Source organism: Leiobunum rupestre, chromosome 5, assembly GCF_980474605.1.
Source record: "Leiobunum rupestre chromosome 5, qqLeiRupe1.1.hap1, whole genome shotgun sequence".
In the NCBI taxonomy this organism is placed as follows: Eukaryota; Metazoa; Arthropoda; class Arachnida; order Opiliones; family Sclerosomatidae; genus Leiobunum; species Leiobunum rupestre.
The window spans coordinates 30,682,670-30,710,100 of NC_143388.1; the positions used below are offsets into that span (position 1 = coordinate 30,682,670).

The 27,431-nt window shown below is 34.2% G+C and overlaps 1 protein-coding gene across 1 annotated transcript in view; it reads left to right on the forward strand.

Annotated features, from left to right (window-relative positions):
- Positions 1 to 26,745, forward strand: part of LOC149944116 (tubulin polymerization-promoting protein homolog) — a 282,994-nt gene extending 256,249 nt beyond the window's left edge. The window contains exons 4-6 of the mRNA XM_090175647.1: positions 21,607 to 21,826; positions 21,907 to 22,039; positions 22,893 to 26,745. Coding sequence (XP_090031773.1) covers positions 21,618 to 21,826; positions 21,907 to 22,039; positions 22,893 to 23,075 — 525 coding nt within the window. The 5' untranslated portion in view covers positions 21,607 to 21,617 and the 3' untranslated portion in view covers positions 23,076 to 26,745. The remainder of the gene's footprint in view (positions 1 to 21,606; positions 21,827 to 21,906; positions 22,040 to 22,892) is intronic.
- Positions 26,746 to 27,431: the final 686 nt, after the last annotated feature.

The window sequence follows — 27,431 nt, forward strand, 5'->3', positions numbered from 1 at the left end:
ATGGTTAAGTTAGAGCTTGGTCTCGCGAGGCTTAGCGCTCTACTAACAGACGCGAAACGTCTTTCCAGACATTTTACGGGTGAAATTTTGTTTTTATTTTATCGTTCTATTAAATGAAAGAAGATTTTTCCCGGAATTGAAACTCGAACTCTATTACTAGATCCGTTACTTCGCGAAGTTTTTGGGTTTCCATAAAAGCCTGTTGAGACTAAGTCTGTAAATGAAACATGTTATTGGGAGCCATTTACAGAAAATCTTCCCCTGAGACGCGATAAAAAGTGGACGTTCAAAAGGTCACGAACCTCACTATAGAGTTTGTGTACAAGTAACCAAGAACTATGATAATGTTAAATGCTGACACCTAGGAGCAACAAACACAAGAAGAACTCGGCTAGCCTTTAGACACGCTAACGCAGTGTTGTGTACAAATTTCATTGGACGAGCCTTTAAGCTGAACGTTTTACGGAAAGGGGGAAGACAATTTCCGAATTTTCCCCTTCCGACGGCAGCAGGCGCTAAAGCGTCTAGCCAATGAGAATTGTACACGAGAAAATGCACGACTTGTGACGGGTTGCGTTCTCCTTGTGTGGGGTGTTGTGTTTGTTGCTCCTATAACTATTAAGTTATACTTCTCAAATACAGGGAATTGAAGGGCTCCACTTAATTAAGTCGTTAGTGCCTACATTTTCAAAATAATTTGTAAATTATAATTGATTATTTATTTTTTATATTATCAAAAGTCTGATATTATTAATTAATTTTTATGATTATGAATCAAAACATTTCGCCGTAGAAAGATTTTTAGGGCGTTTTCATTTGAGAAGTATGAGATCATGGCACCAGGAGACAAAACTATCGTATATCGTTTTTAGTTACTTCTAGGCGTTCTTCTTTGGATTAGCGGATTACAAAAACGATTTAACATTTCCGTGATATTTGCTGTGGTTTTCCCTTTACAAAATATGGTATGCATTTTTAACGTTTAGTTTTTATTTTGACCCAATTTTCGTGACTAGATTAGAACAAAATGAAAGTTAAGCCTTGGCTATAATTACAGCTAATACTTTCAATGGCCAACTGTTCAGATTATTCAGGTAATCAGTTAGTAATAACCGACCTAAACGCATCTGATATATACTCTTATGGAAGAAATTAAAAATAAACAATTAAAATTTAAAAATGAATTGAATTTAAAGGAGATATATAAATTCGGCTAACATCTAAAAATTGTTTACAATATGTTTGGCCATTTTCAATAAATTCGGATTAATTTCGGGTTTAATCTATCTGGTTTACATTTGGAACCTGTTCAACTGATCTGATAATATCCCAACGTTAACGCGAATAATATGATTTCTTATTTATCATAACTATTTTATGGATTCAGATAACGCAACAGTGAACTGAGAGTCTATTAAAAGCACTAATTACATTAGTTCTATTTATAATTAACTGTACTTCCCGGGGAAATAATAATATTTGAATTATAAGTTTTAGTATATCTTCTTGTTGAATAAGACATAAACATAGTTTATGCTTGCGTCTATAGCGGATATACCTAATTATTAAATTAATTCAATTAATTAAAGTGGTTTTGCCGACCGTACGCGTCGAAAACCAGAGTCAGGCTACCTTGAAATAGTTTACCAAATGTGGTCGATCTAAGTTGAAAACTGTAGATACCTATATATATATATATATATATATATATATATATATATATATATATATATATATATATATATATATATATATATATATATATACAAACACTCATCTTTATATATTAGATTATATAACATTATGACCATAACTGTAAAAGTCTGAATAACCGACCCACTAAAGCGTACAGAAGTCAGGGTTCTGAACAATATTGTCCTCAAAGGTTTTAATGAGTGTGGAAACTATATTCCCCAGTTACCAATAGCCACACCACTGCCAACTTCTTCCACAGACAATTCGGCGAAAGTGACGATCGAAATTGTCCCCGGACGTCTACAGAGGCAGCTAATTTCTGAAAATAAGCGTCGAAGTTGGCAATAGCGTCGTGTCCCATAAAGGTCCTTGTCCCTGGTCACTCCATCTCCCTCCAGGAAGTGGGAACCGGCCATTAGCGCAGACAGCTTATAGAGTTCGAGACTTTTCGCGGACAGATACCCTCTACAACGCTTCGCTAACTCGCAGTTTAAACTTCCAAAAGGAAATAAGTTGGCCACTACCACAATGAAATTTCGCGCGCCATTTTAGAGGATTTATCCAAACTAACTTTCTTCATCCAGTTATGTCAAAGACGTTGTAACGACGTTACGAGAAAAATCGATATTAAAGGGCTACAGAATCGTTTGAATTTTAAAGGAGGAGCTACCGAGTCGCGTGACGGAAAGGGAGGATATACCGAGTCGCGTGACGGAAAGGGAGGATATACCGAGTCGCGTGACGGAAAGGGAGGAGCTACCGAGTCGCGTGGCGGAAAGGGCGGAGATACCGAGTCGCGTGGCGGAAAGGGAGGAGCTACCGAGTCGCGTGACGGAAAGGGAGGAGCTACCGAGTCGCGTGACGGAAAGGGAGGATATACCGAGTCGCGTGACGGAAAGGGAGGAGCTACCGAGTCGCGTGGCGGAAAGGGAGGAGCTACCGAGTCGCGTGGCGGAAAGGGAGGAGCTACCGAGTCGCGTGGCGGAAAGGGAGGAGCTACCGAGTCGCGTGACGGAAAGGGATGACATACCGAGTCGCGTGACGGAAAGGGATGACATACCGAGTCGCGTGACGGAAAGGGAGGATATACCGAGTCGCGTGACGGAAAGGGAGGAGCTACCGAGTCGCGTGGCGGAAAGGGCGGAGATACCGAGTCGCGTGGCGGAAAGGGAGGAGCTACCGAGTCGCGTGACGGAAAGGGAGGAGCTACCGAGTCGCGTGACGGAAAGGGAGGATATACCGAGTCGCGTGACGGAAAGGGAGGAGCTACCGAGTCGCGTGGCGGAAAGGGAGGAGCTACCGAGTCGCGTGGCGGAAAGGGAGGAGCTACCGAGTCGCGTGGCGGAAAGGGAGGAGCTACCGAGTCGCGTGACGGAAAGGGATGACATACCGAGTCGCGTGACGGAAAGGGATGACATACCGAGTCGCGTGACGGAAAGGGAGGATATACCGAGTCGCGTGACGGAAAGGGATGACATACCGAGTCGCGTGACGGAAAGGGAGGATATACCGAGTCGCGTGACGGAAAGGGAGGAGCTACCGAGTCGCGTGACGGAAAGGGAGGAGCTACCGAGTCGCGTGGCGGAAAGGGCGGAGATACCGAGTCGCGTGGCGGAAAGGGAGGAGCTACCGAGTCGCGTGACGGAAAGGGAGGAGCTACCGAGTCGCGTGACGGAAAGGGAGGATATACCGAGTCGCGTGACGGAAAGGGAGGAGCTACCGAGTCGCGTGGCGGAAAGGGAGGAGCTACCGAGTCGCGTGGCGGAAAGGGAGGAGCTACCGAGTCGCGTGGCGGAAAGGGAGGAGCTACCGAGTCGCGTGACGGAAAGGGATGACATACCGAGTCGCGTGACGGAAAGGGATGACATACCGAGTCGCGTGACGGAAAGGGAGGATATACCGAGTCGCGTGACGGAAAGGGAGGAGCTACCGAGTCGCGTGACGGAAAGGGAGGAGCTACCGAGTCGCGTGGCGGAAAGGGCGGAGATACCGAGTCGCGTGGCGGAAAGGGAGGAGCTACCGAGTCGCGTGACGGAAAGGGAGGAGCTACCGAGTCGCGTGACGGAAAGGGAGGATATACCGAGTCGCGTGACGGAAAGGGAGGAGCTACCGAGTCGCGTGGCGGAAAGGGAGGAGCTACCGAGTCGCGTGACGGAAAGGGAGGATATACCGAGTCGCGTGACGGAAAGGGAGGATATACCGAGTCGCGTGACGGAAAGGGAGGAGCTACCGAGTCGCGTGGCGGAAAGGGCGGAGATACCGAGTCGCGTGACGGAAAGGGAGGAGCTACCGAGTCGCGTGACGGAAAGGGAGGAGCTACCGAGTCGCGTGACGGAAAGGGAGGAGCTACCGAGTCGCGTGACGGAAAGGGAGGATATACCGAGTCGCGTGACGGAAAGGGAGGAGCTACCGAGTCGCGTGGCGGAAAGGGAGGAGCTACCGAGTCGCGTGACGGAAAGGGAGGATATACCGAGTCGCGTGACGGAAAGGGAGGATATACCGAGTCGCGTGACGGAAAGGGAGGAGCTACCGAGTCGCGTGGCGGAAAGGGAGGATATACCGAGTCACGTGACGGAAAGGGAGGAGCTACCGAGTCGCGTGGCGGAAAGGGAGGAGCTACCGAGTCGCGTGACGGAAAGGGAGGATATACCGAGTCGCGTGACGGAAAGGGAGGATATACCGAGTCGCGTGACGGAAAGGGAGGAGCTACCGAGTCGCGTGGCGGAAAGGGCGGAGATACCGAGTCGCGTGGCGGAAAGGGAGGAGCTACCGAGTCGCGTGACGGAAAGGGAGGAGCTACCGAGTCGCGTGACGGAAAGGGAGGAGCTACCGAGTCGCGTGACGGAAAGGGAGGAGCTACCGAGTCGCGTGGCGGAAAGGGAGGAGCTACCGAGTCGCGTGGCGGAAAGGGAGGAGATACCGAGTCGCGTGGCGGAAAGGGAGGAAATACCGAGTCGCGTGACGGAAAGGGAGGAAATACCGAGTCGCGTGACGGAAAGGGAGGAGCTACCGAGTCGCGTGACGGAAAGGGAGGAGCTACCGAGTCGCGTGACGGAAAGGGAGGAGCTACCGAGTCGCGTGGCGGAAAGGGAGGAGATACCTGAAATTGAAACTGAATTTTTCAAACGATTCTGTGGCCCTTTAAGAGTGGTGCAAATAGGGCGAGGCTTACTATGAGTGACGAAAAAGGCTTAGCGTCAAAACTACGAATTTCGATAGCTCTCGTAGTTTTACACGGGAGGATTTGAAATTCACAGATTGAACTACATCCGAATTTGATAAAGGTCGTGTCGAAAATTATGGAAAATCGCTTTCATAAAGTGAAATACGTTTTGGAGCTTCAAAGTCAAACTTAGGTCAAATCAACTTGCTAATTTTCACGACTTCCTCATATCCTACATAAATCTAGAACCTTTCTGACCAAACCAACTTTATTTGCTGGTTTTTGAGTATGCTCTAGATCAAATTCGTCGAAAGCGATTGCCTACCGGTCAAAAACTAATATTTTTGAAATCGTAAAAAAAAATTCGAAATTGTTAACAAAAATCGAAACCGTTAAAATTTCCAAAATCGTAAAAGAAAAATCGAAATCGTAAAAAATATATCAAAATCGTAAAAGAAACATCGAAATCGTAAAAAAATATATCAAAATATTACAAAAAAATCGTAATCGTATTAATATCAAAATATTACAAAAAAATCGTTATCGTATTAATATCAAAATATTACAAAAAAATCGTAATCGTATTAATATCAAAATATTACAAAAAAATCGTAATCGTATTAATATCAAAATATTACAAAAAAATCGTAATCGTATTAATATCAAAATATTACAAAAAAATCGTAATCGTATTAATATCAAAATATTACAAAAATTCGTAATCGTATTAATATCAAAATATTACAAAAAAATCGTAATCGTATTAATATCAAAATATTACAAAAAAATCGTAATCGTATTAATATCAAAATTTTACAAAAAAATCGTAATCGTATTAATATCAAAATATTACAAAAAATCGTAATCGTATTAATATCAAAATATTACAAAAAATCGTAATCGTATTAATATCAAAATATTACAAAAAATCGTAATCGTATTAATATCAAAATATTACAAAAAAATCGTAATCGTATTACTATCAAAATATTACAAAAATCGTAATCGTATTAATATCAAAATATTACAAAAAATCGTAATCGTATTAATATCAAAATATTACAAAAAATCGTAATCGTATGAATATCAAAATATTACAAAAAAATCGTAATCGTATTACTATCAAAATATTACAAAAAATCGTAATCGTATTAATATCAAAATATTACAAAAAATCGTAATCGTATTAATATCAAAATATTACAAAAAATCGTAATCGTATTAATATCAAAATATTACAAAAAATCGTAATGGTATTAATATCAAAATATTACAAAAAAATCGTAATCGTATTACTATCAAAATATTACAAAAAATCGTAATCGTATTAATATCAAAATATTACAAAAAATCGTAATCGTATTACTATCAAAATATTACAAAAAATCGTAATCGTATTAATATCAAAATATTACAAAAAATCGTAATCGTATTAATATCAAAATATTACAAAAAATCGTAATCGTATTAATATCAAAATATTACAAAAAATCGTAATCGTATTAATATCAAAATATTACAAAAAATCGTAATCGTATTAATATCAAAATATTACAAAAAATCGTAATCGTATTAATATCAAAATATTACAAAAAAATCGTAATCGTATTAATATCAAAATATTACAAAAAAATCGTAATCGTATTAATATCAAAATATTACAAAAAAATCTTAATCGTATTAATATCAAAATATTACAAAAAAATCGTAATCGTATTAATATCAAAATAATACAAAAAATCGTAATCGTATTAATATCAAAATATTACAAAAAATCGTAATCGTATTAATATCAAAATATTACAAAAAAATCTTAATCGTATTAATATCAAAATATTACAAAAAAATCGTAATCGTATTAATATCAAAATATTACAAAAAAATCGTAATCGTATTAATATCAAAATATTACAAAAAAATCTTAATCGTATTAATATCAAAATATTACAAAAAAATCGTAATCGTATTAATATCAAAATATTACAAAAAAATCGTAATCGTATTAATATCAAAATATTACAAAAAAATCTTAATCGTATTAATATCAAAATATTACAAAAAAATCGTAATCGTATTAATATCAAAATAATACAAAAAATCGTAATCGTATTAATATCAAAATATTACAAAAAATCGTAATCGTATTAATATCAAAATATTACAAAAAATCGTAATCGTATTAATATCAAAATATTACAAAAAATCGTAATCGTATTAATATCAAAATATTACAAAAAAATCGTAATCGTATTAATATCAAAATATAACAAAAAAATCGTAATCGTATTAATATCAAAATATTACAAAAAAATCTTAATCGTATTAATATCAAAATATTACAAAAATTCGTAATCGTATTAATATCAAAATATTACAAAAAAATCGTAATCGTATTAATATCAAAATATTACAAAAAAATCGTAATCGTATTAATATCAAAATATTACAAAAAATCGTAATCGTATTAATATCAAAATTTTACAAAAAAATCGTAATCGTATTAATATCAAAATATTACAAAAAATCGTAATCGTATTAATATCAAAATATTACAAAAAATCGTAATCGTATTAATATCAAAATATTACAAAAAAATCGTAATCGTATTAATATCAAAATATTACAAAAAATCGTAATCGTATTAATATCAAAATATTACAAAAAAATCGTAATCGTATTAATATCAAAATATTACCAAAAAATCGTAATCGTATTAATATCAAAATATTACAAAAAATCGTAATCGTATTAATATCAAAATATTACAAAAAATCGTAATCGTATTAATATCAAAATATTACAAAAAATCGTAATCGTATTAATATCAAAATATTACAAAAAAATCGTAATCGTATTAATATCAAAATATTACAAAAAAATCGTAATCGTATTAATATCAAAATATTACAAAAAATCGTAATCGTATTAATATCAAAATATTACAAAAAATCGTAATCGTATTAATATCAAAATATTACAAAAAATCGTAATCGTATTAATATCAAAATATTACAAAAAAATCGTAATCGTATTAATATCAAAATATTACAAAAAAATCGTAATCGTATTAATATCAAAATATTACAAAAAAATCGTAATCGTATTAATATCAAAATATTACAAAAAATCGTAATCGTATTAATATCAAAATATTACAAAAAATCGTAATCGTATTAATATCAAAATATTACAAAAAATCGTAATCGTATTAATATCAAAATATTACAAAAAAATCGTAATCGTATTAATATCAAAATATTACAAAAAAATCGTAATCGTATTAATATCAAAATATTACAAAAAAATCGTAATCGTATTAATATCAAAATATTACAAAAAAATCGTAATCGTATTAATATCAAAATATTACAAAAAAATCGTAATCGTATTAATATCAAAATAATACAAAAAATCGTAATCGTATTAATATCAAAATATTACAAAAAAATCGTAATCGTGAAAAAATCGGAAATCGTAAAAAAAGTTAAAACATTTTTCCGAAACGTAGAAATATTAGAATTCCCCGTTTCATTCAAGAATTCTAGTTGTAATAGTTTTTGAGAAAAAAATTAATTAAGGAATTTAAATCATTGCGTAAAACAAGATGACCAGGCATAAAAGTTACGCAACCACCACAACAACAGTAATGGCAATAGTAAATGTAACCCTTCGATAATTGGCAAGTTCAAGGACTAAAGATCCCGTTATAGCAGAAACCGTAGAAAAGAGGTCTAGCTCCGTCTAATGTCAGATTCACCAGCTAACTAAATTAAGGATCGCGACTCGTAAACTTTACTTTCCTCTTCGGTAAGAAAAGCAACGTCCGGTGACCATCGGCGTAGTACCCTTTTTAGTCCGTGTTGAAAGAAACTTGGAGCGGCGTCTATTCAAAGTCGTCGCGCGAATTGTGTCCTCCTCAAGTTGGAATTCCACGAAGAGAAGCCCGTGAATGACCTTTTTCCTCGCCGCCGAAGGAGAGGTTAGTCTCGGGACTCAACACTTAACCTTTTCCATCTTTATCAACAGACGAATGCTTTTAAAGAGCAACGATGCGAGGCGGTGCAGCCCCACTTCTCACCCTTTCGCGTGGCCCCCAAAGAAATCGGCTAGAAAAAGCCTCCTTTCTTTAGGCTGCTCTTCCGTACCGCCTCTTATTGGAGAGGTCGCGATCGGTTTTAAGCGTTGACGCCCAAATAATTAGCGCTCGCAGACGGGAAACAGAAAACCAAACAAACCAATCCTGATTATTGCGTCTAATTATCACGCTTTGCCAAAATTAGTTTTCTTTCTTATTTGGAGCTGTTTCTACACGAAATAAGTATGGGTCTCTTCATCCAGATACAGACTATTTAATTGCAGTCGTTGCCTTTCCAGTAAGGTCCAAATTTAATTAAAAATATACCTTTAACTATGGCGCTATATATCGTGTAAAAGCGGAACCAAATCAAGAATTATAAAAGTAGACCAAGAACTATAAATGTAGACAAAAACTATAAATTTAGACCAAAAACTATAAATTTAGTCCAAAAACTATAAATGTAGACCAAAAACTATAAATGTAGACCAAGAACTATAAATGTAGACCAAGAACTATAAATGTAGACCAAGAACTATAAATGTAGACCAAGAACTATAAATTTAGACCAAAAACTATAAATAATTTAGAATAAGAACTATTAATTTAGAATAAGAACTATTAATTTAGAATAAGAACTATTAATTTAGAATAAGAACTATTAATTTAGATTGAGAACTATTAATTTAGAATGAGAACTATTAATTTAGAATAAGAACTATTAATTTAGAATGAGAACTATTAATTTAGAATAAGAACTATTAATTTAGAATAAGAACTATTAATTTAGAATAAGATCTATTAATTTAGAATAAGAACTATTAATTTAGAATGAGAACTATTAATTTAGAATGAGAACTATTAATTTAGATTGAGAACTATTTATTTAGAATAAGAACTATTAATTTAGAATGAGAACTATTAATTTAGAATGAGAACTATTAATTTAGAATAAGAACTATTAATTTAGAATGAGAACTATTAATTTAGAATAAGAACTATTAATTTAGAATGATAACTATTAATTTAGAATGAGAACTATTAATTTAGAATGAGAACTATTAATTTAGAATAAGAACTATTAATTTAGAATAAGAACTATTAATTTAAAATGAGAACTATTAATTTAGAATAAGAACTATTAATTTAGAATGAGAACTATTAATTTAGAATAAGAACTATTAATTTAGAATAAGAACTATTAATTTAGAATAAGAACTATTAATTTAGATTGAGAACTATTAATTTAGAATAAGAACTATTAATTTAGAATAAGAACTATTAATTTAGAATAAGAACTATTAATTTAGAATAAGAACTATTAATTTAGAATAAGAACTATTAATTTAGAATAAGAACTATTAATTTAGAATAAGAACTATTAATTTAGAATGAGAACTATTAATTTAGAATAAGAACTATTAATTTAGAATAAGAACTATTAATTTAGAATGAGAACTATTAATTTAGAATAAGAACTATTAATTTAGAATAAGAACTATTAATTTAGAATAAGAACTATTAATTTAGAATAAGAACTATTAATTTAGAATAAGAACTATTAATTTAGAATAAGAACTATTAATTTAGAATAAGAACTATTAATTTAGAATGAGAACTATTAATTTAGAATAAGAACTATTAATTTAGAATAAGAACTATTAATTTAGAATGAGAACTATTAATTTAGAATAAGAACTATTAATTTAGAATAAGAACTATTAATTTAGAATAAGAACTATTAATTTAGAATAAGAACTATTAATTTAGATTGAGAACTATTAATTTAGAATAAGAACTATTAATTTAGAATAAGAACTATTAATTTAGAATAAGAACTATTAATTTAGAATAAGAACTATTAATTTAGAATAAGAACTATTAATTTAGAATAAGAACTATTAATTTAGAATAAGAACTATTAATTTAGAATAAGAACTATTAATTTAGAATAAGAACTATTAATTTAGAATAAGAACTATTAATTTAGAATGAGAACTATTAATTTAGAATGAGAACTATTAATTTAGAATAAGAACTATTAATTTAAAATAAGAACTATTAATTTAAAATAAGAACTATTAATTTAGAATAAGAACTATCAATTTAGAATAAGATCTATTAAAAATAATTATAAACGTAGATCAAGAACTATAAATTTACATCTAGAACGATAATTATAAATCACTTTAGAATCACTTCCACATTTTGAAGTCAGATAAAGCTTTATAAGTGTGTAATACCCTTATTATCTGTATATTTAATTATTATTTCCAAGCTTCTTTTTTTTCTAAACTTGGATAAATTTGGAGTGTAACGTCTAGGACGCGAGTGGCAAGTACAGTTCTCAGTCGCCAACCCTGAGAATAACCAGTTGAAAGCGGGTGCGATAACACGCGAGAGACGCCGATGTAATTCGAAGCAGCGTCCAACGACACGGGCTAAATACTGATGGCCACGGTTCAAAGTGTAAGGGGATAAAAACGACGTGATAGGCCAGCCGCATCCATCATGGGCTGATGCGGCCGGGTCCGAAGCAACTTGAGCCACTGATATGGGAATTCTCCGGGAGCAGTTTCGCTTGTTCAACTTTTCTCCGCTATTGATCCAGCCAAGTTTTTTTTGTTTCTGCCCGCTATTTCATTACTATCCAAAGCACGGCGCGTCGCTCGATCATGCAGCTGGCATTTAAAGAAGTTCCCCTTCCCCGCCCACTCTTCCCAGCGCCCCCTATCGGTACAAATGTTACCCAATCCGACCTAGACGAAACTCGAAGATTATCTTAAACTACGCTCTTTCTACGGTTTGCTCGATCGACGCGTTCTTATCAAAAATTGCAAAAGGTGAAATTTTGACATTTTCGGAATAAATAAACTCTTTCTTAGATTTTTTGAAGCAAGATTTTATACATTTATATTTCTGTTGAGAATATTTAATTTCTGGCATTGCATCCAATCTCCCTTCATGCTCGAACAGTAAGCTCCGCCCCCCTAAACAAAATCAAATCATTGGTAACCTAAACATGACGTCTTCCCAAGCGATTGAAGCCCACTCTGGTGACGTTTCCCCCCCCCCCCCCCCCCCCCCCCACAACTATGGTGCCTGGCGAAAGTTTCACTGGATGATCGTTTCAACTACAAATAAACAAATTCTTAGTTGATATTTTATATTGAAAATTAAATTTCTTTATTTATTATAAACTATCACAAGGGCTTAAGCCTTTTGAATTTCACTAATTTCCCACGGGAATTCCGAAAATGTAGACTGGGATTTTCGGGAACTGCTATCACTAGATATGTAATAGGATGTGCTATTAGATTTAAATCAGTTATTTAAATCGCGATTCAAGTTATTTTTTAAAAAAATAATTGATTTAAATCACGTATTATACTTCAATGTAGTGTTGTTCATTTTCCGGAAAAATAAAATGCGGAAAAATTTCCAGAAAATCGGAAAAATAACAAAAATTACTTTTTAAGAGTTTTTAATGATTTTTTTATCGATATAAAATGTATAATATCAGTAAACATACTACAAAACATTAAGTGTTACATTGTTAATCAGTTTAAACTAGTCTAACGGTTTAGTTTTACTTTTAGATTCGAAAAAATGAGGCGAAAATGGCGCTTTATTTAAATTTGCAAGCAATATATTAGACTAATCATGGAATGAAAACTGTTTTATTTTTTTTCCGAAAAATACGGAAAATTTTCCGACTAACAACACTACTTCAATTAATTTATTTATTTAGAAATTCCAATTCAGAGAAAACGCAATAAAATTGTATTATTAATTAATAATTCAATTTAATAAAGATTAATTTAAAATGTAATTATGTTATCGCTGCAGAAAAACAGGCATAAAACCTTAAACAATCCATGAAATCAAACAAATCAATTAAAATCAATAAAATCAAATAAATCGATTAAAGTCAAATAAATCGATTAAAGTCAAATAAATCGATTAAAGTCAAATAAATCGATTAAAGTCAAATAAATCGATTAAAGTCAAATAAATCGATTAAAGTAAAATAAATCGATTAAAGTAAAATAAATCGATTAAAGTCAAATAAATCGATTAAAGTCAAATAAATCGATTAAAGTCAAATAAATCGATTAAAGTCAAATAAATCATATAAATCAATTAAAATAAAATAAATCAATTAAAATAAAATAAATCAATTAAAATAAAATAAATCAATTAAAGTCAAATAAATCAATTAAAATCAATTAAATAAAATAAATCAATTAAATAAAATAAATCAATTAAAATAAAATAAATCAATTAAAGTCAAATAAATCAATTAAAGTCAAATAAATCAATTAAAATCAATAAAATCAAATAAATCAATTAAAATCAATAAAATCAATTAAAATCAATAAAATAAAATAAATCATCAACCCTGTTCAAACGTCGTTGATACCCTTTAGTCGTGGTCCAACGTTGGTACTATCTCCCTATACATATAGATGCGAGACAATATACAATTTACAGGCTCCAATAGGGTCGGATGAAATTCCGGGCCACGAACTACTCGTACTCTTTAAGAGGTTTTAAACTTCGTCTACAAAGACGAAAAACTATACTTCAATTACTGAGGACAAGATAGTAGTTGGCAGTATGACTACCTGGTTACGTTACTGGTTGAAGGGGTTTTTTCCCTAGTTCTTTCTTTGAGGCTAACGGTAATAGTGAGAGTAGGGAGTTGTTGGCTCGCTTGGCATGAAGGGCTTGCCACCACCATCCTGCGCATTGTAACCCGGCCACCTGAATTAATGGCATCAAAAGTCGCTTGATGACTTAGGCCTAAGGTGGTGCCTTGGGTATTAGCTTACTAGATAATTATTTTAATTATTTTTATCTCAAATTTCAAAGTAACGAAGCGACTGTTTACAGAAGTCAATTTTATATTTTGTCATTTTTTCGCCAAATTGAGAGTCAGTTCTCATAATAAAGGCGTTACAATTTTCAACAATGCTTTGGCAGGACGAAGAAGATTTCTCCCCATCTTTACCTGGAAGTGACATACAGCGCCCAGTTCGTTTGCGGCGTACGTGTGAACTTCATAATCCATTCCATAAATTTTCTATTTACCAAAACGTTTTGTCTCCATGATATAATGGAATATTTTATCTCTCCGTCCAGGAAGATTAATTTACAATTTTTTGACCTTCTTTAGATATCGTAACAAGTTGGCAAGCCAAAATATACCTCTCCTCGGAGGAGTTTTTAATTTTCAATGAAGCGTAACTGTATCCGTGGTTCTGCGGTAGAACGCTCACCTATCGTGCCAGAGGGCTCGGGTTCGAATCTCAACCTAAGAAAATATTATACTACACCCAATGGCAAAAAGAGGGCGTTTTTGGAAAAACCTTTTCCCTGATTCTAAGAAACTGCGTACGCAGCGATTACACTTTGCTCCGAAAATGCGTTCGCAGCTCAGACAGACAGACCCACAGACACGGTGGTTGAATAACCCCTCCTAGGGTACAAAGTCCCCCCGGAGAGGTAAAAACATACAAGTCGCGGCTCTATCATTGCTAAATGTATTATGATAAGGCCCTTGTTATTAGAGATGGCAATGAATCTATCCGATTCTTCGAATAAACGATATTACTGGAGATTGTGGTGCCATCTATTAATGGAAAAGGAAGCAAAAATTCAAAATAGCGAAACAATAACGTCGTCAGAGAACCATTGTAAAGCATTATAATTAGACAACTTACGCTCTACTTAGTGAACTTTAACCTAAATTATATATACATTATAAAAATATATTGTTAAAAATTACTATAATTTAAGTTATGGTCAACTTTATAAACGAGCCAATCAACGCGAAGGGTATTTTTATGTCCCGCCTTTTGGGTCTAAATGTAGCGTAAGCATCTTGTTTTGATTTCGACGCTAGCGACATCTATTGAAAAAGACTTACTTAACGTCGATCCGACACTCGCTTTAAGATGTGTTTTTCGTATATGCATCGAATATTCTAGTTGCATCCTAATTTGGTGGGGCCTATTAAAAAGAAATATCGGAGGAAGATTTGTGTTGAATAAAAATCTCGCTGCAGCAAATCCCCTTTAAACCAAAAGTCAAAAATGTCGCGATCATAATTAAAGACATCAATTAAGACCCGGGAAGTTTAATCATAACGCAACGAACAGCATTTGGGGTTAGTCTTAAGTCTGGATTAACATTTCCGTGTCTTGGTCCGGAATCACGCATTTCGCGAACACGTCTTACTTCTCTGGAAATGGCAAGTTCAATTTGGAAAAGATAAGTAGTTTCGTGAGTTTCCGTCTGTGTGGGCTCTCCGTTGATGCCCGAATCGCGTGCTTCTCCAAAAGCAAAGACTCTCTCATCTTTGGTTTTTTAGGAGCGATGCAATTTTTGGTTCGCTGTCACACATTTTTAAGGTTCCTAATGACCGCGGAGGGGAGTGAACAATGAAAAGGGGCTTAATGAGATCTTAATTGGATTTTAGAAAGGACATGAATCGCGGTTTTTTGGGAAGTCTTTCTTGAGTTTTAACTTCGGATGACAGCTGCGATATTTCGAAAAGCAACGCCTTCGCTATTTGGAATATTTCCTACTATTATTTCATTATCTTTTCAAAGAAATTTGTCACTACTAATGGTGAAGAACAATATTTTCTATGTTAGATTTTGCGTTAGATTTTACGTAAGATTTTACGTTGTATTTTATGTTATATTTTGAGTTATATGTTGCGTCAGATTTTGCGTTAGATTTTGCGTTAGATATTACGTAATATTTTGCGTAACGTTATATTTTGAGTTATATGTTGCGTCAGATTTTACGTTAGATTTTGCGTTAGATATTACGTCATATTTTGCGTTAGATATTACGTCATATTTTGCGTTAGATATTACGTCATATTTTGCGTTAGTTTTTGCGTCAGATTTTCGTTAGATTTTGTGTTAGATTGTACGTTAGATTATGCGTTAGATTTTGCGTTAGATATTACGTCATATTTTGCGTTAGATTTTGCGTCAGATTTTATGTTCGATTGTAAGTTAGATTTTACTTCAGATTTTATGTTAGAAAATTTAATGAAAAACGTACATTTATTAGTGGTTATTAAGCTAGTTGTGTAGTTCTTCTATTTGTGAACTGTTCACGTTATTCAGGTCGTAATTTTGAGATATCTGAAGGTAATTGGTTATTAAGACCCGGTTTATCTTTTATATTCCCTTACCCAGCAATCTGATCTCAAATTGTATCTGATTCATTCTCCCAAATAACCGATCTGAAGTGATCTGCTATTATTAGGTTATGTGACTTATACATTTAGTAGATGCATAATCTTGTGGAACTTCCATAAAAACTTGTAGAGGTTAACGGTAATAGTTAGTGTAGGGATCTGTTAGCTTGCAGGGCTTGCCACCACCCTCCTACGCATTGTGACCCAGTCAAAGGAATTATTGGCTTTAAAAGTCGCTCGATGACTTAGGCCTGAGGTGGTGCCTTGGGTATTAGTCGAGCTGATTATTATTATTATTTATTATTAATCTGAAATCAGAATGAACTCGGGTTAGTTAAATTATCGGGTTTGAATTTTGACCCATATCAACTGATTTGATAATATCTGAACGTCAAAGTACGAATAATCTGATATCTGGTATAATGTAATTATTTTGTCGGTTCAGGCACGGCCGTCTCGAGATCTGCTTCGCGCTCATAGCGGCCCAGGCAAAGATTTCCTCTCCTATGTATTTCCGCGAATACCTTCTTTTAACACTAGGAGCGCTGTCTGAGCCCCCCCTTAAATGTAAAAAATTAGCGGGATATTTAATAGTTTTCTATGGCGGTAAATTCAACTAGTTAATCCTTTTTGCATTGTTTTTCAAAAACTTCTGGAAAGTTTGGGATATACATCTTATGATTTGGTCTTTATCTAATAAGTTTTCATTTAAAACATTTATTTAATTAAAGTAATATGCTTATATTGAGTTTTATTAGTTAATTGCTAAGCCTAACCAAAGTTTCTTTTGTTTTTCACAATTTTCAAACCAGTATTCGCATTTTTTATCAGAATTTTAAATAAATAACCACAATATTATTCATATTATTTAATAAATACCTTTATTATTCTTTAAATTAAGTTCACATTTCTCAAACTTAAGTTTTAAAATATTGCCTATTTTTAATTTGCAAAAATGCCCACCACAAAAATTTGTTGTGTTCCATTTTGTGAATCTAAGAAGAATATCAATGTATAATTTCATCAGTTTCCAGTTGATGAAAGTTTATGCAAATTATGGACTAAGAACATATCTAGAAAAGATTTTGGGGTCAATCAAGCTTACGCATCACGCAAGATTTGTTTGTAGTGGGACATTTTAAGGAAAGTGATTACTATCAAGGTCTAAAGATCCGCAAATTAAAGAAAATATTGACAAAGGAAACATATGAATCTATAATATCTATTAGAATAACTTCATTGTCTACAATATCTTGCGTGTCATACCTCCTTAAATCTGGTTTCCAGTTTGTCTTGACAAGAAATTTAACGAGCGATGCTATTGAAATGTTTTTCAGCATTCTCAGGAAAATGGCTGGAGGGAATGACATGCTTGATGCAAGAGAAACTATATTCAGTTTAGAATCCTACCTTAAGAGAGGCACTATATCATTAACAAAACCTAAAACATCTAACGTTCCCCAAGACAGCTTCACAGATCTATCAGCCATGATTGATACTAGACTCGATGGATTTTCAACTATTTTTAACGGCAATTAAGTTACGTTACCATCTGAAGTTATGAGTACCCAGATACACAGAGATGCACCTTACGGCTAGCAAGTATCGCATACTTGGCTGGTTATCTAGTACAAATCCTAGAGGAAAAACATTTTTGCGAATTGTGCCTTGAAAATGTATCACAGCCTAATTCTGACTCACCATTAGTTGGATTGATAAAATTGTCCGACAAGCTTTATCATGTTAATGGCTATAGTAACAACATTCATAGAGAGAGCTGTACCCTATCTCCGGGATTCACCTGCCACTTTAAAAAAACATTGAAATCCACTTGTGGCCAAAAATTGCTCTATGCCCTTACATCCAATGTGATTTGAATAATAATTACCGAATGAAATTGCTGATTTAATTTGTTGAAAGGTCGTACTTCCAATTATCACAAATATTACCAAAACTCTGTCCGCAAAATTTGAGAAAGTGAAAGAACTTGTGCATAAGCCTCTTTCTTGAAAAGTACTCAAGTTGTAAATTTTAGTTTTCTAAATTTTTAGTCTTGTATCATTCAGTGGGAAATTCACATTGGTTTATTATATTTATCAGATTTAAATACCTTCCAAGTTTCCATCACTATTTTCATTCATAGTGATCTTCCAAGTGTCAGTTAGTTAATTAAAATTCATTTATTTCACTACTTTAATTAAAATAAATTAAATAAAAGGCTTCTGGAAGTTACTACATAGCAAAATTACAGCTGTAAGGAGAACAACGTGTTTATGTTTACATTTATATACAGAAAACGTCGACGGCGACTTCTGGCTCCAGAATGACCAAATTTTAATAACGTTTTTCAAAACTTTACTTTGCGTTAAAAAATCTCAAGAGGTGTTTAACTTTTTTATTATTAATTAACTTAAATATTACTAAAAAAATATTTTACAAAAAATTACACATTACGCGATAATAATTGAAATTCCAAAGTTCCGCGCAGTTCCTCCCATTCGATAACATGGCTGCGAATTTTCTCAAGGGGGGGCTAGACTAGCGCCAGAAAACGATGTGAGAAGTTTTTGAACTAATTTCCCATACGCGATTTTCGTACGATCGCCTGGGCCGCTATGAGCGCGAAGCAGATCTCGAGACGGCCGTGGTTCAGGTATCAGCGTTATCCTGATATGCATTTTTATAGAGTATTTTAAGGAAGTTTTCTCCGTTGACTGATGAAGTGATAAATTAAAGATTAGGAATCAGAATAAAAAATTGGAAATAAACACGAAAATCGTACTTTTAAAGCTCAAAATTAGTTTCCGTTTCCAAAATTATGTTTAAATTATAAATATCTTTGATGAAAACTGGAAAACACTAACTGTTGTGACCGTGGCCAGGGGCGTAGGAACCAGGGGGGGCAAGGGGGGCAATGCCCCTCCCTTGAATTTTGCTGGGAGGGGCAACTAATGTTATTGCCCCCTCCAACGTTTTGGTCAGTTGAAATCTTTAAAAGGCTCAAATTCTCATTTTAAAAGCATAAAAAACTTATAGAACCTCAACTTTGTTTAAATTTCAGTCTTTTCCCGCCAATTTACATAGTAGTAAAATGTACACGTGCATTCGGAGAAGCTACACTCCATTAAAAATTAAAAACCATTCTAAAGACCCCTTTTGGTTTCACTTTGCCCCCTCCAACTTCTAGAACGTTCCTACGCCCCTGACCGTGGCACAGCTACATTTTAAATAAACTGTAGTTATCTGAGCAAAACCTTTTTTAGTGGATCAGATATTGTATATCTAACTTCTTGTTTTTTGTGTTATTTTCTAAATGATAATTAAAGAACAAAGGAGTTTCACACGCAGCTTGTTCTCGTCATTACGTCATACGCTTTATCATATGTAACAAAATCATTCATAAGTATGCCTCTGTATAGCAATTAGTGGTTAGTAAGTGGAAAATTCTGATCATCCTTGTGCAATTGAAAAGTTACCATGAAAACGCAATCTCATGATTTTAAGAATTCTTCCGTTGATAGTGATAATTCTTACTTCTCAAAATGTTGACGGTCCTTCTTACAGGAAGTGACGTCATCTATTCTCACGAGTTCTCTTGAGGATGTCAAACTAAGCACGACGAAACTAGTCGGACCGCCATTGTAAATATCATCATTTTATTAAATATGCAAATAAAACGAAGTCGTTTTTTAATTTCATAATAAACATAATGATATTTTTGTTGACAAAATTGAATTTCAGAGAATACAGAATGATCAAATGTTTTCTTCCGTTGTATATTGTAGTGAAATTGTGTAAAAATAATATTTATTGTCAAAGGCTTATTTTACAACGTTCTTGGTATTCTTTAGAAGAATCGTTTTACATTTGACGCGTTTTAGCGAGTTCTAAACTATAAATTGTCTAACAAGGAAACTACCCGAGGTGTTACACACCGATTTTGTTCAAACTCGGGGAATTGGTAGACCTTCATGTAACTTGAAAAATCCTAAAGGGAATTTATTCAATGGGCAACGGGTTTGCCATGGCAACGAAAAATGTTTTTGACAACATAAAATGGAAATTTTCCCATTGAAAATAACATGGGATTTTGACCGATTTCCCTGTGAATTTTTTTTTTTAAATTGATCAAAATGTGATCAATTTTGATTTGTTTCATCAATTTTTATCAATTTTTTTATAATTTTATATTTTAATTTTTTTGAATTTTGTTGGTCAAAATCCCATGTTATTTTCAATGGGAAAATTTCCATTTTATGTTGTCAAAAACATTTTTCGTTGCCATGGCAAAACCGTTGCCCATTGAATAAAATCCCTTTAGAATTTTTCAAGTTACATGAAGGTCTACCAATGCCCCGAGTTTGAACAAAATCGGTGTGTAACACCTCGGGTAGTCTCCTTGTAAGTCGAGGAATTCTGGACGTTTCATTATCTTTATTTAAAGATAATTCAACTATGGCAAACTTATATGTGGTTATGTTACATATGCTTACACACAAAAGGAATTTTGATAGTGTAGTAGTAAAGCTTGCGTCGCTCGGCCATTGGGAACATTACACATTGGAATTTGCAATCCATACTAGCCAACGGAAAGTCTAAATTATCCTCAATTCCAACTCCTAATGGGTCATCTTTTCCTCGTCGTAAGATTTGAATAAGAATTCCATCCAGAACTAATTAAAACGTAAATAACTCGAGCAAAACCCACTCAAGATACAGAAAACCCCCATTGTCCATTAAGGTCCCTACTCCTAGCGCCAGAGATGAATAGCGGACGGATCTAGAATTACATTGCGCAGTGAGAGGGGGGGGGGGAGAAGGAAAATTAGTACACGCACGCGTATGGAAAGGTGAGGTTTTAGCGTTTATCGCAAGAAGCGGTAAGTGGCGTAACTGCAGCAGAAATCTGAAAATTTCGCAAATATTGTATAAATTAAATGAATTTTATCGGATTTTTTCAACAAGGGTTTCTCAGAAACTTTAGACATTTTAGTTCTTAGGCAATTAAATATGAATGACGTCATACGTTCTTGGCAATTACATATGAATGACGTCCTAAGTTCTTTGGCAATTAAATATGAATGACGTCCTAAGTTCTTGGGCAATTAAATATGAATGACGTCCTAAGTTCTTGGGCAATTAAATATGAATGACGTCCTAAGTTCTTAGGCAATTAAATATGAATGACGTCCTAAGTTCTTTGGCAATTAAATATGAATGACGTCCTAAGCTCTTAGGTAATTAAATATGAATGACTTCCTAAGTTCTTAGGTAATTAAATATGAATGACGTCCTAAGTTCTTGGGCAATTAAATATGAATGACGTCCTAAGTTCTTGGGCAATTAAATATGAATGAAGTCCTAAGTTTTTGGGCAGTTAAATATTTATAACGTCATAAGTTCTTGGGAAATTAAATATTAATGACGTTGTATCTTTAAATGTCTCCTTAGATTTTGCAGCAATGGCTTCTTCACCAGCTCCAGATGGCAACCAAACGTCCAACTCCTTCGAAGACACTTTTCGAGCCTTCGCCAAATTCGGCGATTCCAAGAGTTCTGGTGACGCCATTACTCTGTCCAACAGCGACAAGTGGTTCAAACAAGCCAAGGTCATCGACGGTAAAAAGGTCACTACCACCGATACGGGTATCTACTTCAAACAAGTTTCCAAGTACGTAGATCGATTATCCGTTGTACGAGCGTTATTAGGTAGACCGCTTTACTCTAAAAACGGCGCGTATCCATCCGCAGAACGAAAAAGGCGCTTCCCATCAAAGAGTACACTAATTTCTTGGAGATCATCGCCAAAAACAAGAAAATGAATTTGGACGACATCAAAGAGAAACTGGCTGATTGCGGATCCCCGCAAACCACCAAAACGACGGTAGGCGTCTGCTTTTAATACTGACAGTTTCACCAAAGCGTCCAAATGACGTAAACACCGGATAAAAATGACGTAAACGAAAATTACGACAAATATAACGTAAATCCGATAACATCGACGTAAATAAAAAAATTAAGTACACGCGCGATTAAAATGAATTAAACGCGCATTGTAACCCGGCTACCTGAATTAATGGCTTTAAAAGTCGCTTGATGACTTAGACCTAAGATGGTGCCTTGGGTATTATTCTAGCTGATTATTATTATTATTATTATATGGCCTAAACGCGATAGAAATGGCTTAAACGCGATAAAAATGACGTAAACGCTATAAAAATGACATAAACGCTATCAAAAATGACGTAAACGCGATACAAATGACGCAAACGCTATAAAAAATGGCGTAAACGCGATAAAAATGGCGTAAACGCGATAAAAATGACGTAAACGCGATAAAAATGGCGTAAACGCGATAAAAATGACGCAAACGCGATAAAAATGGCGTAAACGCGATAAAAATGACGCAAACGCGATAAAAATGGCGTAAACGCGATAAAAATGACGTAAACGCGATAAAAATGACGTAAACGCGATAAAAATGGCGTAAACGCGATAAAAATGACGTAAACGCTATCAAAAATGACGTAAACGCGATAAAATGACGTAGTCATTTTGGGAACACGTTATTACCAAGACTCGAGCTATTCAAAGTAGAATGACGTCATAGCGTTACCCTTCTTACCCTACTCCGGAATCCCAGAACAAGGAAATATTATCCACCTAAAGTTTAATTGATGAATCTATTGAACGTCACATGGTCGGTGTAAATGATGTTGGTGTGTGTTTATTTTCAGTCTGCTACGGCAGCCGGTGCAGTGGCGCGACTAACCGATCACACGAAGTATACTGGAACCCACAAGCAGAGATTCGACGGCACCGGAAAAGGAAAAGGCATGGATGGCCGCAAAGAAGGCAGCTCCGAAACCGGATACGTGACTGGCTACAAAGCGGAAGGGACGTACGACGAAGGACGTTAGCTAACGATTCTGTTCGAGACATTCTCTGGGTCGTGGTATTCTTTTTTATATCAATTGTACTACAAAACGCTAACGAACGTAATCGAAAGATTCTAACTATGCGAAGTGTAAAATTATTAATTAACTATTACATTATTAATCTTGCTTATTAGGACACTGTAACAGTAATCTGCCCCTAGGCTTAAAGCAAGTGGCGGCTCTATCATTGCCACCTGTATTATGAAAAGGCCGCTGTTATTAGAGATGGCCATGAGTTTATCTTAACTGGAGAGCGTGGTGCCATCTATTAATGGCAAAGGAAGCTAAAAATTAAAATAACCAAATGATAACGTTGTCAAAGAGCCATTGTAGAGTATTATAATTAGACAACTTATACTATATTTAGTGGACTTTAACCTAAATTATATATCCCGTGTAAAAATATTGTTTTTAAATGTCGTAATTTATGTTATTGACCAATTTACAAACGATCCAATCAACGCGAGGGGTACCAATAAGTACAGACTTTTAGATTTCGACGCTAGCGACATCTATTGAAAAAAAACAGCTACTTCACGTCGAGCCGCCACTTGCTTTAAATATAACAAAGCTTTGCTTCATCTCGTAGTACCGTTAACTTTTCAAATTCATTTCAAAAACACTTCCAATAACACGATTTTGTTAAATATGGCACATATGCAAACTGATAATCCTGCTATCGTAGAATGCTTTGTAATATTAATTTTCCGTACAATATCAAAGCAAATAAGACATTAAATATCGTATTCTCATAGGTATGATCTTTCGAAAAATGAATTTTCCCAACCAAGGCTTAAGCCTAAATTAACGCGAAAACTCGTGATATTTGTAAGTCGGGTTTTTATTCATAGCTAAAGCTAATTTCATTATCCCCCCAATGAGAGAATACGTGTTTTTCATTGCCATCAGAGCCATCTTCTGGATTTAATTCTAATTTCTAAGCTTAGTTTTGGTGTAAAACACACCAGCTAGACGAGGCTAAGAAATTATCACCGCCAGATGGTTCTAGTGTCAATTAAAAGCGGGTATTTTGGCAGCGCAAAATGAAACGTGGTTATTTGAGAATTAGCTTTTTCGCTCATTAAAATTGTACAGATATTATATTTGTATCGTCCACTTTATAAAAACAAATAATATGTAACGTGTGAAACACTATTTGCGTAAAATTATATTTAGCTATTTGTTCTAATCACCATTATTTATCCAATTACGATTTAAAGCAAATGGCGGCGACAAAGAAAACCCCTTGGATACTTTCCCGTATTACACCAAAAAGGGCGAAATATTCTATCACCAAGACGATTTCCCAGTTTAACCGGGGAACAAAATTATTCGTAACTATTTCAAAAATACTTTATACATTACAATCTATATTGATAAACATAAAGTACTTTGTACCTTTCCATATTTTAACTTATTTTTATCCAATCAAAAAGATGTTTATTAGAACTTTCAACTTACCAAATATATTTTGACGCTAAGCCTCGGTCATAAGACAATGAACGTGTTAAATTCGAGAGACTAGTAATCGAAAAGCGATACATAGTGTTCCGTTCGTAAGATTAGAAAATCTCAACCAATCACTTAACACACTTAGGTGGTACAAGTTGACGAACACGACATCTATCGTACTATCCAGGTATTATTCTGGAGCCGCCAATTGCATTTATCGAAAATTAATGTATCCATATTTAATGTCAATTAGTTTCAATTTACACACTTTGGGTGCCACTTTATTAATAAAATTCACCATTAATATTTAAATATACGTAATATAATCTTCGTAACTTCTTTAAATTAACTGGAGTTGACTGGGCTCTGGCTTAAATTGTCTCAGACAGATGGCGCCTGTGAGCCCTATCTGTCATTTTTTTGTGTTTTAACTTTTTTAAACTAACTTTCGGCCATTTCCGCTTATTGATTTATAATTAGAAATGATTATCGTTTATAAAAAGGAAAAAAAATGTTTATTATAAAATCAATACTTTTGATAAATAGCGCTATCTTTCTAAAAAAGGCTTCAATTTTTTATATTTCAATTCCGATAACTGTTGATCAGAGAATATTACACCGGTTAAAGTTGATTACATTTTTCCATTAAATTCTTTTTGTAAATTAGTCGTAAGTGTAGTATTTTAGAATATATAGTTCGAGTTAAATTTCATTCCAATTCAGCTTTTATAAAATGTAATATATAAATATAGACTCTACAAGTCTTGAAAAATTTATAAAATACATTATTCGTATTCATTAGGCCTTCAGTGCTTCTACTGCCAATTTAAATAAACGGTAACTAACCAATTTCATACCTAAACGTTTCACTTTTATTGACTATACGTTTCAACAGAAGATAATAATATATATCTTACGAGATACATTTTTATAGACTTTCTAATTTGGGGGGGCGGAGTGGTTAGCACTCTCACCTCGCAACAAGAGGAGCCAAGTTCGATCCCCACGTTTCATAGTTATGGCTTAAAGAAACTGTTGGCTCTATCAGTGCCACCTGTATTACGATAAAGCCCTTGTTATTAGAGATGACAATGAATATAGAATATTCTTCGAAAAAACGACTTCACTGGAGAGCGTGGTGCCATCTATTAATAGCAAAGGAAGGTAATATTAAAAATATCGAAATGATATCGTCGTCAGAAAACGATTGAAAATTATTATAATGTAACTAAGTCGACTTTAACCTTAATTATATATCCCATATAAAATATATTGTTAAAAATTACTATAATTTAAGTTATTTTCTAATTTAAAATCGAGCCAATCAACGCGAGGGGTACTTTTATGTCCCGCCTTTTGGGTCAAAATGTAGCGTAAGCATCTTGTTTTTAAGTCGACGCTAGCGACATCTGTTGACAAAAGAGCTATTTCACGTCGAGCCGACACTTGCTTTAAATGCAAATTTCTCTCGTAAGAGGTATATTACGCACTTTTGGTTTCAAGTTATCCGTGTAATATTGTAAACATGGTATTAAATGCTTTACAGAAAATATTCTATAGTTCACATTTAACTAAAACTGATGATACCAGTCTCTGAGTGTATTTTTATTTTGTAATTTCGTCAGTTCTACTGAACAGCCACTTGCCTTAAAGCTTAAGCAACAGGGGCGTAGCAACGAGAAGTTGCAAGGGGCAATGTAATGGGATGGCTAAATGCACCCCTGCACCCGTAAATCTATTTGGATTTTTTTATGTATTTAATATGATCATTTACAAAAACAGATAGTGTAGAATTTAGTAAATTTAATGCAATTCAAAACTGATAACGATAACGTACTTCATATTATCAAATATTCATTTCTATAAATTTTTTACCTAAATTATACTTTTTAGAGGGGCAAATTAAATTAGTTTCCCCCTGCCTCCCCTGGTTTATACGCCCCTGTTTTGCGCTTCAAAATTAACGGAAATATATATCGAAATTGAGTAAAATTGAACCCAAAAGTACAATAACCGCCAAGATATAGTTATCCAATATCTTCCATAATTCCGACAGTATTCACTCATTCGGCAACTGTGTATCATTCAGGCAAAATAAGGTTTTTTTACCAATTTGTAAAATGTGTAGCTACAATTAACCGATTGTAAGTGTTATTTATGAAATGAAAATGTATAATAAATTTTTATTTCGATGCCTCAAGCGTAATTTGAAATTTTCATTATATTTATAAGCCTGAGATCGTTGTTAAAGGGATTATTAACCTAAGCTTAACCTCAACCTAACGGTAGCTAAAAGTAAACCAGTCTAATATAATCTAAGCTAAACCTACACCTAACCTAACCTTCATCTGGTTTAATCTACGCTAAACCTTAACCTAACCTAACCTGAACCTAAACCTAATATTAACCTAGTTTAATCTAACCTGATCCTAAACCTAACCTTAACCTAGTTTAATCTATCGTGAACCTAAACCTAACCCTAACCTTCTCCTAGTTTAATCTAACCTGAACCTAAACCTAACCTTAACCTAGTTTAATCTAACGTGAACCTAAACCTAACCTTACCCTAGTTTTATCTAAACTGACCCTAAACCTAACCTTAACCTAGTTTAATCTAACGTGAACCTAAACCTAACCTTCCCCTAGTTTTATCTAAACTGACCCTAAACCTAACCTTAACCTAGTTTAATCTAACGTGAACCTAAACCTAACCTTCCCCTAGTTTTATCTAAACTGACCCTAAACCTAACCTTAACCTAGTTTAATCTAACGTGAACCTAAACCTAACCTTCCCCTAGTTTTATCTAAACTAACCCTAAACCTAACCTTCACCTAGTTTAATCTAACGTGAACCTAAACCTAACCTTAACCTAGTTTAATCTAACG